General features: G+C 38.7%; 1 protein-coding gene across 1 annotated transcript in view; it reads right to left on the bottom strand.

The window, feature by feature from the left end:
• Positions 1-20,105, bottom strand: part of Mdn1 (midasin AAA ATPase 1) — a 120,310-nt gene that overhangs the window by 66,810 nt on the left and 33,395 nt on the right. The window contains exons 22-36 of the mRNA XM_028779868.1: positions 19,515-19,625; positions 16,492-16,643; positions 15,265-15,443; positions 14,553-14,761; positions 13,894-14,040; positions 12,179-12,320; positions 10,205-10,339; positions 9,988-10,126; positions 9,350-9,488; positions 9,009-9,136; positions 7,487-7,631; positions 5,075-5,204; positions 2,040-2,258; positions 1,204-1,401; positions 211-419 (exon numbers count right to left, since the gene is read on the bottom strand). Of these exons, the coding sequence (XP_028635701.1) occupies positions 211-419; positions 1,204-1,401; positions 2,040-2,258; positions 5,075-5,204; positions 7,487-7,631; positions 9,009-9,136; positions 9,350-9,488; positions 9,988-10,126; positions 10,205-10,339; positions 12,179-12,320; positions 13,894-14,040; positions 14,553-14,761; positions 15,265-15,443; positions 16,492-16,643; positions 19,515-19,625 (2,382 nt within the window). The remainder of the gene's footprint in view (positions 1-210; positions 420-1,203; positions 1,402-2,039; positions 2,259-5,074; positions 5,205-7,486; positions 7,632-9,008; positions 9,137-9,349; positions 9,489-9,987; positions 10,127-10,204; positions 10,340-12,178; positions 12,321-13,893; positions 14,041-14,552; positions 14,762-15,264; positions 15,444-16,491; positions 16,644-19,514; positions 19,626-20,105) is intronic.

Genomic DNA, 20,105 nt, shown 5'->3' with positions numbered 1-20,105 from the left:
ATTAGAATTAAAACATCTAAATGAAAGGAAGAATATTGCAGGTGTTACCTATGAAGAATACAGAAGACTTAGTCTGGATGCTTCTGTGATATCACTACATGACATACTTTTGGTGCTGAGAATCCTGATTTCTCGTCAGGAAACTATGAGCAGATATAGACAATCTTCCCTTTCTTCATCTCATGTGCATTTTAGGACACCTAAGCTTACCGTCTGCTCTGACAAGTTGATTCGAACCAGGGTATTTCCTGAAGCCTTTGCTAACGCAGCCACCAAACTTGTTTTGCCAACTCCAGGTGAGCCCTCCAGAAGAATGGGTTTGTTCAGTTTAGCAGCTCTTAAGAGTCTCTGGGCATTCATAGCTGTGGTGCCTGCACTGAGTGCATAGTCAGCAATACTGTGCCCATTTAAGACAGGTCCTTAAGTAAAGAAGAGCAAAGTCAGGTCATGTAAGTCACCATCAGCTGACTACTACTGGAATGAACATATTTATTCCCTTTCAGAACTCTGCGGCTTTTGGATCTATAAAATGCCTTACAGGAATTTTGAAGCCCATAACATATTTTTCTCAGTTGTGTCTAGTACACACCACCACAAATACAGGTCTATCTGTGGTCTATCTGTAGACACAACCTTAGTAGAATTGATGTTTGAGTGTCACTGCTCTTCTCCATGTTTCACAGGCTCAGAGAAGAGGGTGCTAGAAAACAGATGACCCTGACATAAGTCATAGAAGTAAGAGTGCAATAGATGTGCAATCAAGCCAGAGGCCCTGGGTTCAATCCTAGCACCACAAATTAACAAATATTTGGCAGAGGCAATTTAATGATCAGGAGAGCCAGGATCAGAAGTGAAATATGTCTCTGACAGCTCATTCATCATTTAACCACTAATTCATCTACCTAGCTAAATCAACAGCCATTTTCTGAGTTTCTCCAACTGCCAGGCTATATAGCAGCTGCCACTGAGAGGAAGACAGAAAAACTACCAGCTCTTAAGGGTCCACAAACCTGTTTTTGTAAAAAATAGAACAGATTTATAGTGAAGATGCATTATAAAACATCAGGGCTTGTTTACAGGCTTGCTAGCTTTAGTGGATTTAGAGAAAAATAATCCTCAGTGCCACACACAAAACTAAGTCATAACAGAAGTACTTTTATAAGCTAGAGGAGGGGAATACTATTTATTATAAATTACTATTACCTCTTGGTATAAAGAACGGATGAACTCCCCAAAGGTCATCTAAGCTAGTGAATTCTTTGTGTTTGAGTCTATCATAAATCTTCAACTCGTCTTTCTGACGTTCTGTCAGTCGGACTATCTTGGAAAGTTTCTTTATTAGGAATTTCAGACATTCTTCGCGAGCCAAGAGGGCTGTACCAAATCCAGAGGAAGTTATCCCTAAAAAGGAGAATCAGGTCATGAGGGAGTTAGCACCATCAAACCCACTGTAATTAGCGAGAGCTCAAACCTTTGCTGAGGAAAAGGGCCTCAGCAGAACTACAGACTCCATACAGCTTACAATGTAAAATAGCCCCGAGGAAGACAGGAAGAATGCACATCAAACAGTCTCTCCAATTTATCTGCCACCAATAAAGCAGTGTCTTCAGGGATGAACTGCTGTTGACCCAGCACAAGCTGATCAGGAGACTCAGCTCCTTTATTTACTTACTATGTGTGTATTAGTGCGGGGCAGGAGGTTGTACTCATATGCTGCACCCATGAATGGAGGCCAGAGGACAACTTGTGGGAGACAGTTCTTTCCTCCTATAATGTGGGTTTCAGGGATCAAACTCACAGTGTCAATCCTGGTGACAAACAAATGCCTTTCCACCCTGATCTATCTCACTGGCTGATTCCTTTACTTTATTTAGGACTTAGTCTACCTTTAAAAAGTGCCAATTTTTTTCAAAAGCATGAGGAGTGTTGGAAGTATACACTTAAAATGATTCTGAAAATATATGATCTGGTTCTGGTTTGGCTTCCTTTCCCAACTTTCCTCTATCTGTCAAGCCTACTGTCCCCAAGAGAAAACATACCAGAACCTATTCCATCTATGTACACCAGGCATGCGGCATGGACAAAAGATGTCACAGTAGAGATGGTCTCTAGCCTTTTCACAGCAGCTTCCTCCGCCATTGAGTTCATGAAGTTAACCCAAGACAGAATATCTCTGATACTGACCACACACTTTCGTCCAAACTCCTGGTGGGTCAACCAGGTAATGAAATCCAGCATCACCTCAGCTATGTCAGCTCCTTAAAATAAAGCAAAAATAAACTTTTATAGAAAACATCCCAGAACAGTGAGGAGGCAAGGTCTTTTTGCTTCTCAGTTTCATAAAAAATGTTGTGAATGTGCATCAAAGCTTTGTTTGCAAAGGAAGGGACTCAGTTTTTATTATATTACCAAGGAAGTCAGGAGAAGTACGTTAAACTACAATAAAAATAAAATCCGTTAAACTACAATAAAAATAAAACCCAAGACTAACAAGCTGCCCTGAAAACACACAGGAAAACAGCATTTATAAGGCAGTTGGAATGGCACACACTAACTCTAGCACTGAGTTAAGTCAAGGCTCAAGTGAGACTGTTCTACATGCTGAGCGCAGGACAACCTAGATGACAAGTCACACTCACCCTAAAACAGGTTAAGTGTGAAGTTACTCCACAGTAACATCAGGAAAACACAAACAACTTCAGCATTGATTTTTATTGTAAATAATCATTCCTGACCCAAGAAGACAAGGAATTGCTTGAGAAAACAACTGATCTGTTCTTCTGTACTGATTCTAGCTCTCATGTTTTGATAGTTGGGATTTTCTGGTTGAGTCCCCCCTCTCCCACCCCTTCTCAAGTCAACATAAGTTGGAGTCATTTTTAAAAAGGGAGTCTCAACTGTCTCTATCAGGTTGACCTGTAGGTAAGTCTACTAATCATTTTGATTTATGTGGGAAGGCCCAGGTCAGCCCAGTGTGGATTGTGCCATCCCTTGAGTGTGGAAGACTGTAGGCTGAATAAGCCACAAGGAACAAACCAGTAGGCAGTGTCCCGTTATATTCCCCTATGTCCTCTGCATCAGTTCCCACCTCAAAGTTCCTTGAGTTCCTGCCTGGCTTATCTACATGATGCATTGCGATTTAGAGGTATGAGCCAAATAAGGTTCTTCTTCCTCAAGTTGCTTCTCATTATAGTGTTTATCACAGCAATAAAGAGCAAACTATGGCAGAAGTTACATATATTTCCAATTCATAAAGCTCACCATGACCTAAGAGAATTTGTCAGTGTTCTTTCTATTGTAATGAGTAATGCTACCTTTTTGGTGGCATTAGTTCAATTCTTTCATTTATCTCTACATGCTTCTAATCTAGGTATTAATCCATTTGGCAAATGGAGTGAGGCTTCACATAAAACTGTCTCAAGAACTGAATGGCTGTTCTTATAAAAAGTTTTATATCATAAAACAATTGAAAACAAAGAACATCCTTACACAGTACATATTTAAAGATCCAACGCACTGTGAATGAAATGTAGAGAACTCTCTATGAAACTTCTAAATGAACAGTAAACATTTGAAAACGAGGAATAATCCAGGAATAGTGGGAAATGGTCTTATTCTAGTGTTTCAAAGACTGAGGCAGAAGGATCACAAGCGTGAAGTTGGCCTGGGCTACCTAGCCAAGGATTTTACACTGTATCTCTCTGAGCCACTGACAGATGGAATTGTGCATGTCTGTCGTACTCTCTCCATGCTCCATGGCTCTAATCTTTAAAAAAGCACGCCTCTACTGAATCACTACAGTGTCAGCTTCTCCTCAAACAGCAAGGTGAGAGCAAGTAATGTGGAGGTGATTCACACACCCTGCCTAGTTTCCAGAACCATCTTTCAGGATATGTTTTAAAAACAAAACATGTCCATAGATCACAATACCAAAAGAAGCACAAATCCTTCCTTTCTCTATTATTAAGAAAATAGGTCTGCAAAGAACTGTCTGTATGAATGTATGTATGAATGAATGTAGAACCATATCTAGAGTCCAACTTAGTCTATTTGGTGTCCACAATTAAAACCTATATTATTAAACCAATACAAGGTTTTTTGTTTTTTTTTTTTTAAAAAAAAAAAAAAGGTCAGACTTGATGTTTTAAGAATTGGCAACTTCATTGAGTTCAAGGCCATCTTGATCTTCAGAGTAAGTTCTAGAACAACAAGGGCTGTCTTGAAAAACCAAACCAGGGCTGAAGAGATGGCTCAGCATTTAAAGAGCACTGACTGCTATTGCAGATATCCCAAGTTCAATTCTTAGCAACCATATGGTGGCTCACAACCATCTGTAATGGGTCCTGATGTTCTCTTCTGGTGTATCTGAAGACAGTTACAGTGTACTCACATACATTAAATAAATAAATAAATTTTTAAAAAAAGTAAGAAAAAGGAATTTTAAAATATCATTCTGATTTCCTTTTGCTTAAAGGTTTTTTATAGTAAAATGAAATTTTGAAAGCAGAAAAGAGTAAAAGATTCATTTATGAAACACATAAATCTGTCAAGTTGTAAATTAAAAGGGTTAGGGACTTTGCTCAGAGGTTTAAGTGCTTGCCATCCAGAGCTAAGGACTGATGTTTAAATCCCTGGCACCCATGAAAATGCTGGGTAGGCATGCTGTCCTGTCTATAAACCCAGTCTCAGAAGATCAAGGAGATTCTCTACAGCAAGCTGGCTAGCAATAACCATATTAATGTGTTACAGAGTTGACTAAAAGACTTTGCCTCAATGAGTAAGGTAGAACAAAAGACAGTTCCTGACTCCAGTCCGTCTCCACATACATGTAAAACATGCACACATATACATATACAAATAACCTATGAAAATAGAAAGAGAAAAGAATGTCAAAAGGTACTTTCAGAAGAGGCAAATGCCGTTATTTCCCACAGATGTATTTTGCTCCTATTTCTCTCTCTTTCATTTTTATTACACATTGACTATACATACAATTACTTTTCTATAAAAGATTTATTACTCCTAAAACAACAGTCCTTCTAACCATAACCACCAGCACCACCCACAGACTCACCTTTATGACCAACTCTGGTTAAAGACAATCCTGGACGAAGATTATGATTTATTATTTGAATTAAGTCCTCACGTTTTGTGCTTTGAGGGCACCATATTTCTGTAAATCGGTTTCGTAAGGCAGGAGACAGCTGTAAGGAACACAATGGCAAATGTGAATTAGAACTTTAAAGGAACGTTCACAATGACTCCAGCAAACACTAGATGTCTTGCTTATTTATTCCCTGTTAGCAGATACAATTTACTGAAGGCTAGGATCCTCACAGATGTTGCATGGTCTGTTTACTAATGTTATGCAGAACATCATGGCCTCAGGGAGGAAGTGGTAGCAACGACAGACAGGATTCCAGGACTGGTCAAATGTGACTTCTACCTCTTAAGCACAGATTCTTCCCTTCACTTTCTATCCAGTTACACAGAGTAGTACTATCTTAAGCAAAAAGAACATGCCATTTACATGGCTCCAAGTTAACAAGTGAATCTCACCTCACACACAACAAAGACTAGTTTAGTGCCTGCTGTCCTACAGCTTCTGTACTACCTACATTCTATTGTCCTATGTCATCAGAACCACTAATAACACGGGTTTACAGTACTATAGGGGCATTATTATTTGTCACCAACTTCTTAGCTACTATCATCTACCTAGCATATTATTCAGGCAGTAGGAACAATCTCATACCCAGGAGCAGCTCACCTCGGTTCGTGTTTCTCATACACACACTGCCTTTCAGGATGACCAATTCCTTTAGTACCTGCTCATTTAGGAGCTTACCTCCCTTTATTAAGACAGCAAAAAGCAAAAGGCAGCTTTCTCTTATGTAAAAGATAACCACTTTAGATTACTGCAAGCTATCCTGGCAGTCAAGTTAACACAATGTTTGTGCTGTTATTTTGTGTATGTGCATGTGGGTGGGGTTGTTATAAAATATTATAATGCCTTGTTTTCCATAATTAAACTAGTTTTTCTTTTTGCAGGATTCCCACAATTTGCACATGCAATAAAAGCATGACAGAGTAGTTCACAGCACACAATGGTCTTAAATGTGAGCAGAGGTGTTTCGGGCAGTGTCACTGCCACTTACCATGTGAAGGAGTGAGTGATACTCATAGAACAAAGCATGGATGTCATGTGTTCAGAACAAAGACTTCAGTAAAGTCGCATGAGGCAAGATGGTAAGAGTTACCAGGAATACTCTGGATCATAATGCATTGATTCTGAATTCATTTTTGGTCTTTACATATTCAGAAACCTTTTAATGTTGTCAAATTTTTTACGATCTCCACATTCACTGACACAATTCTTTATTTGGTAACAAGCTACAGTTTAAGAACCTGAGCTCAACATACATGCTACAGGAAAGTAGTGACACTGGTCTAGCCAAGTAGTGATTCAATGCTAACTAAGAGGGTCTTAGGGTTCTTATTAGAGCACACTGCATTTGTGAGAATGTTCTAAGTGTGTTCAGCTATAAAACGTTGTTTTCATGTAAAAATGTTTATTTGTGGTTTGTACACCACGTGTAGGTGTCTTCATTATGTGCATGAGTGAATGTAAACAATCTTGAAAAGAGATCTCTAAAGTGAAGTGACATTTTTTCTCTAAGCTACAAAGAAAAGACCATGTTCATGTTTTAGGTTTCCAACAAGTTAGTAAAGAGCTGTAACTGCATCATTAAACAGTCATTCTTTTTTCCTCTTGTCATCCCTGACCAGGCACACAATGCTGCCCATCCCATCAAATGGCTTCCTGAGCTTTTGAAAACCACAAGGTTAGTAGTTCTTGCCTGATGATAAGCCCAACCTTTTGAAGAAAGGAACTTTATCACAATGATGGTGATGCACATAACTCATAGAGAATCAACATGTTCCAGCTACAAAACTATGTGGCCATGTTAGCTTCTTCAAGACTGTTGAAGACCTTCTGCTTCTATCTTCCCAATGCTGGGATTCCAGCATGCACCACCATGGCTAAAATTGACATCTACTTACACCTTGAAATCACTAATAAGACCACTCTAGCATTAAAGAAAGTAAACTTCTATCTGGGCATGTTAGCACACACTTGCATTCCTAGGAGGCTTGGTTACACAGAAACTTTGTCTCAAACACAAACACACATGGAGATTAAGAGCAGAATAACTTCGTGTCAGACCAAATGGGAGCAACTCACAGGAACAAATCAGCGATTCGTGACATCTTGGGTAGACAGAATGAAAAGTCAAAGATAGAAATGTCCATGTTTTCTCAATAATAATTATAATTATAGACATACTTTATGGGTTTATAATCTATCACTGAACTGTTAACCACAATAGAATTCAAATGTATTACAACACACATTTATGGATGTCCATGTCTGAGAAAAAAAAAAAAAAAGTAAACCAAAATTCTTTCCCAGGAATAATTTTACCTCTTTTTTACCAAAGTCACCCCCGGGGTTCATGGTTGCTAAGATCCGGAAATGTTTCCCAGCAGTCAGGAGCTCTACTTCATTGTCCTTATTTTCTGGGCTGCCTTTCTCAGCCAATACCAAAGATTTTTCCACTTCAAGGACACTAAAAGAAAATATGGGGAAGAAAAATTAGAAAAGGGGGCTGGAGAGATGGTTCAGTGGTTAAGAGCACTGACTGCACTTCCAGAGGTCCTGAGTTCAAATCCCAGCAACCACATGGTGGGTCACAACCATCTGTAATGAGATCTGATGCTCTCTTCTGGTGTGTCTGAAGACAGCTACAATGTATTCATATATAATAAATAAATAAATCTTTAAAAGAAAAATTAGAAAAGGAAGATATGTATTATATTTTGTGGATGTAAACATTCTTACAATTTTTTTTTTAACATTGCCCTGGTAATTCAGTATCATAGCAGGAGGTGTCTCAAATGCAGTGGTTCACTGTTACACCATTTCTAATACCCCCAAAGTGGAAATAACAAAAATACCAACAAACAGTGAAGGGGTGAACAAAGTACCCTAGCCTAGTGCTGCACACAAATGAAACACACTGTACCATCACAGTGCTGTGTGGGTATGGTGGCTCACACTGGGAACTGAGGCAAGAGGACTGGTGCCAGACCAATGGCAGTGGCGTCCAGACTTCCAGTTTTTACTTCAACAGGGTAGGGAGATAGCACAGTTGATACAGGGCTTACTGTACAAACACGAGCAACTAAGTTGGGTTTGTGGGACTGGCTGGCAAAGAACAGTCAAACTGGAGAGCTCCAGACTCAAAGACAGACCTCAAGCTTCCATACATGGTCATGTTCACAGGCAAGAACACAGTCAAATACAACATCATTAACCCAGGCAGTAAGAGAATAAAACATTCATATGGAAGACTCAGAAAAGATAAAGCTATAGAAAAAATGTTAGCAGTGGTTGCCTGGAGTAGTGGGTACAATCCAGAATAAACTTTACAGGAAAGAGCCTACTACATGATGTTAATGGAAACAGGGCTTTGGTGACTGAAAAAAATCTCAGGAAGCTCACTACCAACTAAAGTGTAGTTATAAACAAGGCATATTTTTAATATACAATTCCTCAGTAAGAGAGAAAAATGGGTACCACTATATCAGAACTAATATTTGGTCTGAGCTTGTGGAAATGCCTTAAAGTTATCAAATTTAGAATTCTAATTCTAGCTTCATTTACAAATATTAAGTAATAAAGTATAAGCATATAATTTGTTTTAAAAAATTATTTTAACTCAAGTTCATTTGCTTTCAGCTCTATCTCCCATATCAATTGTTTCTGATTATTGAAAAAGTGAAAAAAATAAAACAAAACCACCTGAGCCCTAAAGCCAAAAAGCATAGCAACTCTTTAGACATTCTCTCCCTTCCTATGCACCAAACATGGGGTATTAATAAACAGGGGAGGCCATAACCAGGCCAACAAATTTATCAGTAAAGACAAGCCCCACTTATGTCACCTGTTCAGTCTTTCTAGGACAGAGTCATCAGCCAACGAGATCTCATCTAAGAGGAAAAAGCTGTCTTCCTTCATGGCCAGAACCAGTGGTCCATCATGCCACTCGAAGAGTCTTGAGTCTAGTTCTTCCTATGATTTGGAAAAGAAGCAGAGGGAATTCAATACACATAGAACTAGATGTCTGAGGTGAAACTCATAATCCTCAAGAAGCAAGGGTCTAAGAAAGGGACAAAAATATGGAGATATGCCTAGGCCCATGAAATATGCACACACACAAATCTGAACTAGAAAGCAAACCACATCTCTTTAAATAAACATATCAACACTTGCTACTATACAAACCTTGTCATTTGGCTTCTGTCTTACTGGTCTTAAGCCACCCAGGAAGTCTGATGTCTCCATGTTTAAATGGCAGTTGACTGAGTATAGTTTTTGATTTGCCAAGGCTGAAAACATTTGGCAGATGGTAGTTTTCCCACACCTGTTAGAAATATAGACTAGATTAAGCAGTAGCAGGTATTCCAAATGCATAGCTACAGACATTGTATCAGCAAGAGGTGAGCCACACTGAGACATCATTACAAGTCTAATCCAACTCAGGACCCTGCAACGCAGGTTTATATATTCCTCTGTAGAACAACAGCATCTCTCAAATCCTTTGTACAAAAGGCCATCAACTACACACAATTCAGTCTTTTAATTCTCCCAACAGCAATCAATGGGGAGGAAGAAATAATTGTTATAAATTCTCCAAGAGACACTAACAACTCCTCTCCATACCTAATGAATGACTTTTTAGTATGAAGGTAAAGAAATAACAGATCTTGCTTGGGAGGGAGAGAGAATGGGAGTAAGAGAACAACACAATAAGGAAGAGAAGAGAAACTCCTCTTAGTACTTCACCCAGCCCTGTAGATGTAACCCAATCCCACTGATAGTAAATTGGGACTTCTCAATGAGCTATGGTTTTAGAGCTTTACCCAGTGTCTCCAACCAGCAGCACGGGTTCACCAAATTCCAGTGCCCTGCCAACCAGCACTGCCAGTCTCCGCATGCCTTCAGTCCACACTATATGGCTGAACTTAGACTCGAACACACTTGTCTGGGTAGATGATTTACCTATCAAAGCAGAAGAAAACTGTAGGCTCTAATGAACACAATATGATTCATATTCCTATGGTGTTTGGGTCTACTCACCCAGTAATTTTAAAACATTTTCTTTGGAGAAAAGAGACTGAGGACACAATTTTTTCTTGAAATGTTTTTCAAGGACTTCTTGAATCACATCCGCTTCCTCCTGCTTCCTGACTCTGCCTGCCAGAAGCATGAAGCCTGAAGGTTGAAATAAAGGGACAATTAATTAAGTACCTGGTACTAAAGTATGTTGACATGGAGTAACTGTTACCCACTGCTGCCACTGGATCGGGAATCTAAAGAACCCTGGGAAACAAGAAGAGCCACATGCTAGAGCCAACCACAAGCAAGAGCCACATGCCCTAACAATGTGTTTATCACATACTTCCAAATAGCCCAACTAAATGATCCAAATTAACTATGAGTAAGAGAGCCTCAACTGTGCCATCACTGCATGATGAGTCACTGTATTATCATTCTAAGGAAAGAAAAGAGGATTTAGTCCCTCTATACACAATAACATAACTAAATGAAAGTCAAAACCCAAAGTGTACACACTGTAGGATTCCATGTAGGTAAAGCTCATGGACAAGACAGAAGAAATGGTTACCTGTACAATCAAGAGAAAAGAAGAAATAGTGTATTACAGGTGGCACAAGCCTATAATCTTCTGAAATGCAAGGCAGATTTATGAGTTTAAGGTTGGCCTGAGCTACGTATCGCTACGTAACGCTAAGTCTCAATCCTTATGAACTCCATGTGAAATGTGAGAATACTGAGTGCATACACAGACAAAAATGCCATCTATCACCTCTAACAGAGTCTCATTATGCCACCCAAGATAGCTCAACTTCTTTCAAATCCTCCTGTCTCAGTCTACGTGCTAGGATTATAGAACTTTGGTATTACTGAGGTCCAAAGGGGCATCATAATCAACAGATTGTCCATGACCACCTTAACCAATACAGCTTCCGGAAGTGTCCAGCCACTGTACTAAACCTGAAGGCTGACCACCATCTTGTTCACCATGGCTTGTCTTGGCTCTGACTCATCCTTTTCTGCAATCTACCTTATATTTCAAAACAACAGATCTGATGGATAAATATCCTATGGTAAGATTCAAAAGCACCCTCAGGTAACAGAGACTTCCTTACAGCTGACAAGACATACTGTGTGTTCAACTCTAAGAAAAAGATCAACCAGGTCATAGACTAACATTGCTTAACTATACTCACTTCTTGTTCTCCAAAAGCTGGTTAGCTCCTAGGAGAAGACTGCAGACATTAGACTGTGTACTTTTGTCCCATGTCCCACCCAGCCCCAGCCTTGTCTTCCGATCATGGCTATATAGAATAGACTTTTTCAACTTCATCATTTTTCCATTAGGGTGCTTGGAGACAAGTGGCCAGAACTAAGATACTAAAGAACCATCATCCCTGAGTTGCGATCCTGTCCCTTCACTCTGTAATGAGAGGACTAATCACTAATCCCCAAGCAAACCATCATAGTGTTAGAAAGGAAAAACAAGTCACCGGCCAATCTGATTTAATCTACTTATTATAAAAGGGTTATATAATGACTTGCTGGTACTTTTTAAACTAGAAGAGTACAAATGCTTTCATGTTTTTTGTTCCCCCAAAAATGATTCATGGCAAATAGCATTTAAATTCTTTCCATGCATTAAACTAAGATAACCAAACCAGTGTTTGAACTATCTTTGGTCACCACATTGAAAGTAAGAAAGAACCAACCTCCTGTATAACTCCTGCAAAGGGTCTATAATGCCAGCACTCACAGGTGGTGGCAAGAGATTCATGACTTACAGAAGAGCCAAAGCTGAAAAAGCAAGAGCCAGCCACAAACAAGAGAATCACAAGGAAGCAGAGGTCTGCCAGACTGATAACTGTTCACAAGAGCAATTAGAGCTGAGGGAGAGAAGCTGCTTCTAGAACAAGCAAGAAAATGAACATACCACACGTAACTTAGAAAGCATTTGTTTTAATAACACATCTAATAATTTTATATATTAAAACATACCATCATTGGCTAAATGCTGTAGCCAATCATATTCCTTCTCAGTCTGCTCAGCCATTCTGTATCTTTCAGCCCATCGGAACAGATCTCGAAGGGCAATAAACCCCTGCTTTCCAGCAAACACTGAAGAACGTCTACGGTAGGACTGATAAAGTATAAAAATAAATAACTGTTTCTTACTGTACGGAATAGAAAGTATACGTTATATATATCTTATAAAAATTCATTAACAAACTCATTTTACCAGATTTAACTCCCCAGAAATGAAAATCACTACAATTGTCTGGAAAAAAAAAATGTTCAAAGTAATGTACACTTACAGAAAATAAATAAATCCCATCTCCTATACAGAAAAAGAGAATAATCCCAATAGTAAGAAAACTGGGGGGATGGCATACTAGAACATACATGATGTGAAAGGGGCTAAAGTAGGAAAGACAGCAAGAGGCTAGAGGAAAACAAATGGAGGATGGATCAACCGAAATTAAAGATTTATGAAAATCATAGAAATCAACTGCTTTGTAAATTAATTACAAAATATAAATAAAAAATACAAGGAATTTGAACAGAGGGTTATCTGCATGGGTGAACAATACTCCCTTCAGAAAATATAGGTTAATAAAAACAAAAACAAAACAAAAAACCAAAATACCTGTGCCAGGTATGGGATGACTACCTATGGGTTTGCCATTGGTCAGGAGGGTTAAGGAAGGCCCCAAACAACACATGCAACTGCCATTGGTTGTCCACTATAACTAGATGGTAAAATCCTACTACTGAAGATGTAACATACTTTGGTTGTAGGACACAGAAACTGTGTTGGAACTGGCCTGGAATCTTTCTCCCTACTAACTAGTTTTTTTCAGAGTACAAAAGGAACCTGCACAGTCTTCTGAGGAGAAAAATCATTAATGCATTACCGAGCAGTGGACTCTGAATGCTACAACACTGACCTGCCATGCAAAATGTACCCACTGATGCAACAGTGCCATGATAATGGTGTAACTACCCTACATTCTAATTGGATGTGAAGCCTGCTCCACAGGAGAGAATTCAGTCCTGGTAATGTACAAACCCATGGCTGGTGAAGGCATGTTAAGGTAGGTCCTAGGAAGAGACTACCAATGCTTTACTAAATAGAAATCTCATTATCTGCCTTCTAACATTCTGTTTATAAATTAGTGCTGTTTTTATTTTTAACTTTGGTCAGCGAAATGTCTTTTAACAGTGAGTAGCAATCAATATAAAGATTTAATAATTGTTTAAAGTGTTAAGTATACATGATTATAAATGTTCAGCCCAAAAATGGTGTCAAAAAATAAGTAGTTTGCCTTTGGCAAAAATTATAAATGTAGACAGGCATATTGTATATGTTACTTATACACAACTATCATCATATAGAATAAATATCATAAAAATTTACAATGATACAAGTGCTGATTTGGAAAAATGGGAGCTGGAGATACAGCTCAGTAACAGAGTTTGCATAGTACACACAAGCTCTGGGGTAAATTTCCCCAGCCCATTGGAAAACACACAAAAAATGGATATTACCAGATCTCCCCCAATTAAAATAAACTCGCCAACCAAACAAAAGCCTTACTCTCTAAAATTTAATGGGCGGACATACTTCTGCTTGAGAAAACTATCAAATTGTGATACCAATGATAACTAACATATTCCAACTAAATTTAAGCTCAGATGAAGATATAAAATACCTGAAGGTCCAACATGACTTTAACCAGTTTACTGCAATAAGAAGGTGGTAAACTACATCGCTTGTGCAAAATTGTTTCCAACTCAGAACTGGGCAGCTCATCAAAGTGTAATTCCACAAATCGATTTCTGAAGGCTCTAGACAGCACCTAGAGAATGTACAAAATAAAATACTACATGTGTATGTGTGTATGAGAAGCCTTCTCTAACAATGAGCACACGACTGAATGTCCAATAGGAAGTGGTTAGCTCTCAATCTCTCTCTCCCTCTCCCCCTCCCCCCACCTCTCTCATAAAAACAAAAAGCAGACTTAGCAGATTTATCTATGCATTTGTGCATCAATCTACTAATCTATCCATAATAGATCTATGTATGTAACAATAATTATCAAATTGAGAGAGAATTAGGGGGAGGCAGACATGGAAAGGATTAGAAGGAGAAACATGGAAGGGGTTGGCAGGAGGAAATGAAGTGAGGCAACCATTTTAATTCAAATCTTATTTTTTAAAAAGCACCTATTCTTTTGATTTACAAATAGTAGTCTTCTTCTTCGCCACAAAAATCCAAACCCTTTACCAGAAACCAAAATGTCTTATTCCTAACAAAGAGTTTACCATTTCACATGGTAATGAACAGATTTTGGATAAAAATGTTACATACTTTTCTGCCTCCATAAAGTCCTGGAGGATTTTGGGTGGCAAAAAGCATGAAGCGAGGGTGTGCCTTAACAACTTCCTGTGTTTCTGTTATGAGCAATTCACGGTTATCATCCAACAGTCTGTTGAGTGCCTCTAACACATCAGTAGGCGCCAAATTTAATTCATCTAGGACAATCCAGTAGCCCTTTCTCATGGCATCAATAAGAACACCTAGGAGGAAATGACACGAATTATCAAAATATAATTGATGACTCCCAAGGCCTTAAAATATGTCTGTACAAACAAAAGTCCTACTTGACAGCTGTAACTCCAAGCAAATTACTCTGCAGCTAGTTGTGAGCCTCAATCTGTGATACTAGCGATCCAAGAAGTAAGACTTGTAACTGACATGGCCTTTTCCTAACCATGGGAGGGCCAAGGCTAATAAACACCTCGTGTTCAACCTGCTAAATTTTCACTCTGACATCTAACTTTATTAAATCAGCAAATTCTCATTATCTATTGTAATCTTTCCTCTTTACCCTATTCTTTGATCTCTATACTTTAATTGTCTTGTTCAAGATTAGCCCAACATAGGAATTCCAGTGCTCTAGGGATCATCCTTAACTCTCTGCTCTTGTGATATAATTCATGTGCCTCAATTAAAAAAGATTATAAGAAGAAATGGGTCTAAAAGCATAAAAGTGTACATCCAAGCAATGCAGTAACACTACCTTCATTAAAGACAAGCTTCCCGGAGGTGTCAGACGTGTAACAACCAATGTATTCCTGAATATCTGTGTGTTCATGATTGTTGATTCGCACACAGTGGTTGCCTGTAGCAGCAGCCAGCCACCGTATCAGACTTGTTTTACCAACTGATGTTTCTCCCTGGATCAGCACTGGATAGGTTCTGTAAAATATCATCAGCCAACAGAGCAATTATAGAAAGAAAAGAAGGAAGCTAGAATACTTTTAGATACCTATGCATCAAGAAGGTTCTATGATCTGTCGTTGTTTGAGATAGGGTTTCACTACATAGTAGCTCTCACTGGCCCAAAACTTGCTATGGAGACCAGGCCTTGAACTCAGAGATCTGTCTGTCTCTGCCCATCATGCTAGAATTAAAGGAGTGCATCACCACACCTGGCTGAACATATTGTATTGTCAACTACAATGCAAATCTTGAATGTTACTTGAGTAAGTCAGTCAAGAATTTCCTTCCAAAGCTGGGGTTAGAGACAGGGTGGCTTGTATCCCATGGCCAACCTTGAGATGCAATTCTAACACCTCTTGCAGGACTTCTAAAAAAAAAAGGACAGTTAACTGCTAGTCACTCACCCAACAATAAGAAATGTAAGTGTTAATCAAAAAAATTACAAAGCAATTTTACTTTCAATTTTTATTTTTGGATTATTTGTTTGTTTGCGAGTGTGTGTGTCCCCAGAATTAATTTTGGATCCTGTGGAGCTACTTTCAGCCAGTTGTAAGTTACTAGACATGGGTGCTGGGAACCAGAGTATGAAAAAGCAGAAGACAACTCAACCGGTCATCAACATCTCTAGAAATACAGCAACTTTAAAAATAGTCCAAGTAATTAATATCTTTACACCTTTCTCAGCCATCACACAAGTAGAAATACATCATAGGGCAATGGTTTTCTGAAAGCAGTACTTTGGCACACGCCTTTAATGCCAGCACTTGGGAGGCAGAGACAGGCGGATTTCTGAGTTCGAGGCCAGCCTGGTCTACAGAGTGAGTTCCAGGACAGCCAGGGGCTACACAGAGAAACCCTGTCTCGAAAAACCAAAAAAGAAAAAGAAAAAAAAAAAAGAAAGCAGTACTTCAGTTAGCCAATAAGTACCAGTGAAACTCTGTCTACATTTAAAAAAATCAGGCTAAGTAACCACCATGCCTCTTACAGAAACTTCACAGTACCAGGAGCAAAAACCCATACATACCCTGCAGAGACCACTCGGGCAATGTCCCTTAGGTTCAGCTTAACAGAAGACGTCAAGACATATGTTTCATCTATTTTAGGTTCCTTGTCTCCAACTGAAATCCAGTAGCCTTCAACCTGAATAAGGCGGCCTCCTTTGGGTTCTGGAATAGCCTACCCAAACACAGGGGGGGGGGGACTCTGAGAAATGATCACAGTCCTATGTCAACTTTGGCATTCTTTCAGAGGAGAGTAAAGTAGAAAATTAAGTCCCTATCAAGGACACTACTTTGCCCCGAGTGCTTCCAATTAAAACAAGCAAACAAACAAACAACAAAAAAACCCAAAACAAAACAAAAAACCAAAACTACTTCCAGGAATGAGAACAATTTTTTTTCATATTGGTTTTAAAATTAAATGAGAATAGAAAGGTTTATGGAAAAAATACAGACATCAAAATAAATTTTCACATATTATATGATTCAGCTCCCTTACCTAGCAAAATGCCCAATTTGATTTTCTTTAAATCAAAAATACCTATCATTTTCCTCAAAACTGGTTTAGTACTATAATGAAGGAAGAGGTTTTACACTAGTAGATTCTGGAAGACCTGGAGGACACAAACTGACCCTCTATAGAAACGGATCCTTTATGAGCATGATGGTTCTTTATATATTAACTTTACACAAGCTAGAGATAACTGAAAGGAAGGTATCTGAATTGAGACTGCAGTGCATTGTCTTGCTTGATGATTGGAGTGGGAAGAGCTAGCCCACTGTGAGTGATGTTACCCATAGGCAGGTGGTCCTAGACAGTGTTAAGAAAGAAGAGTAAGCCATGAGGAGCAAGCCAGTAAGCAGCATTCCTCCACAGCCTCTGTCTGCTTCAACTATAAAATACCTCAAAAATACCTTTCCTCCTCAATTTGCTTTTGGTTATAGTGCTTATCACAACAAGAGAAATCTTAATTAAGACAACAGGTAACATAGGTACAACCATTCAAAGATGTTTGTAGGGTAAATTATATGAAGAAACTTTTTTCTTCCCATGTTTTTATAACCTCCAATAGTTAAGCATGTATTATTTTTAAAATGTTGAATCCAAAATAACTTCAAATCTCTCTCTCTCTCATCCTAATGAGCAAGCAATAAAAACAAAGCAGATGGTGAAAGTTTCTCTTTTTTTTTTTTTTTTTAAGCCTGGTGTTACTTTGCAATTTCCTATCAAACTCAAACCATTGTTGTTTAGAACAGTAGCCCTACCCCCTTTAAAAAACCCTGCAGTGGTTTGAATAAGAATGGCCTCCATAGACTCATGTTTGAATGTTTGGTACACAGTTAATGCAACTGTTTGGGAGGATTATGAGGTGTGGTCCTGTTGGAAGAGGTGTATCACTGGCTGTGGGCTGTGAGGTTTCAAAAGCCCACACCAGGCAGACCTCTCTATCTTCGACTACTTTCTATGGATCAGGATATACAGCTCTCAGTTATTCCTCCAGCACTACCCCTTTCTGCCTCCCACAATGATCATTATGGACTAACTCTCTAAAATTGTAAGCAAGATTCCAAGTAAATGCTTTCTTTTATGAGAATTGCTTTGGTTATGGTGTCTCTTCACAGCAATAGAGCAGTGACGGATTGGCAATTAAAAATATATATTTAAGAAATGGGTAGGTCAAATAAAAAGCTAGGTTGGAAGCATGGCATATAAACCCGACAGCTCAATTCAATTCCCTCAATTCCTAGAACCTACGTAAAGAGTCAGACATGGTAATGCTCATCTGTAATGCTGAAAGGTGCTGGCAGGAGAATCAGCCAGAAGCACACAAGACAACTAGTGTGGAATATTCAACACAAAAGCAGAAATAGTGTCACCCTGACTCAGCTGAGGAGGAGGGCCAAGTGTTGAAAGTTATCCCATAAACTCAGCATGCACATTGTGGCTCTTGAATATCTGCACTCACATACAAAATTCATTAATTAGTTTTTGTTTTCAAGGAAAGTTAGGGGTGGGAATATAACTCAAGGGTAAAGTCCTTGCCTACCATGAATGAGATCCTAAGTTTGATCTCAGCAGTTCCCCTAACTCCAACCAGGAAAGCTACATGGCAATATCCTTATGTAATGGCCCATTTATACAAAATATGTATCAGAATTTACCTCAGTGAACCAACAAGCTCACTAGAATTTAAACATATAATAAAATGAATACATACATTGATAAATTTTTTGTAAATGGTTATGTATAGAATTTAAATTGTGAGCAAAATTAACTGAAATCGTTACCATCTTATGCATATACTGTTGGAATGTGGTCTAAGAATGGAGTCATGTGAAAAGAATTTTGAGTGTTTGTAAGAAAACTCCAAGAAAATAAGAGTCTTATAACTTCAATTTCTTCAAAACATGGAATTGTTCTAGGAATGTGTTTTTCTGCTCCTTCCAGGTGTAGCAGATGATAGTGAACTTAGATCAGATTACTCATTATAACTGGATTATTTTTTTTTATTATATGGCTCTATGGAAAAACATGTCTTTGCAAATATGGCTTATGCTTAGGTGACTCTTTTCAGCTCTCAAAAGTATAAACTGCCTGATGCTCTGAATAAAGTTGGCTATTGCGTGAGACTTTTTAGCCCATCTCATCTTTAGGCTCTATTCTTCTAGGTCCCACTATGTCTGGAATGGTGATAATACAAATCTGTAGTCTTTTTAAATTTTTTTGCAAAAAGGATCTGGGAAGATGGCTTGGGGATTAAGAATACTGGCTTCTCTTCTAGGACTTAGGTTCAATTCTTCTTTTTTTAGCACCTATGGGGTGGTTCAGAGCCCTCACTAACTCCAGTTCTAAGGGATTCAACCCCCTTTTCTGGCCTCCACCTTCCAGGCACAAATGTTCCATAGACACACATGCAGGCACATGGGATTTAAAAAAAAAAAAAAAAAAAAAAAAGCTTTCCTCAACAGCTAAACTTGTGATAATTCAGCGGGGTTTTTTTGTTGTTGTTGTTTTTACACTAAACAACTTGAAAGTTGAAGAACAAACCTGTTTCAGTAGACTTTTGACATTGCCTGAAATAATGTGTTGGCAGATGAGCTTCTGAACTACTGGGTGTGACGCCCGGTCAAGTTGGGTTAGGAAACCCAAACAGAAACCCTAGAGAGAAAACACAAACAGATGCTAGCCTTCTATAGCCTCCTATAACAGCCTAATTGATTTCAGGAATAAAATTTAGTCTCCTGGAGTGCTATATCCCAGAACAACTTTTTTTTGTTTTTGAGACAGGGTTTCTCTGTGTAGCCCTGGCTGTCCTGGAATTTGCTATGTAGTCCAGGTTATCTTCAAATTCCGAGATCTGCCTGTCTCTGCTCGGACTATAAGTGTGTGTCACCACCAGCTTCCCTAGAATAACCTTTTTTTTTTTAATTTATTTTTTTAAGGTTTGTATTTTGTTCTTTTGTTTCATGTATGCAAGTACACCGTTGCTGTCTTCAGACACACCAGAAGAGGGCATTGGATCCTTTTATAAATGGCTGTGAGCCACCATGTGGTTGTTGGGAATTGAACTCAGGACCACTGGAAGAGCAGCCAGTGCTCTTAAATGCTGAGCCATCTCTCCAGCTCCCCAAGAATAAC

Source organism: Grammomys surdaster, unplaced genomic scaffold, assembly GCF_004785775.1.
Source record: "Grammomys surdaster isolate TR1022 unplaced genomic scaffold, NIH_TR_1.0 97, whole genome shotgun sequence".
Classification (NCBI taxonomy): domain Eukaryota; kingdom Metazoa; phylum Chordata; class Mammalia; order Rodentia; family Muridae; genus Grammomys; species Grammomys surdaster.
This window is presented reverse-complemented; position numbering and strand designations above follow the sequence as displayed.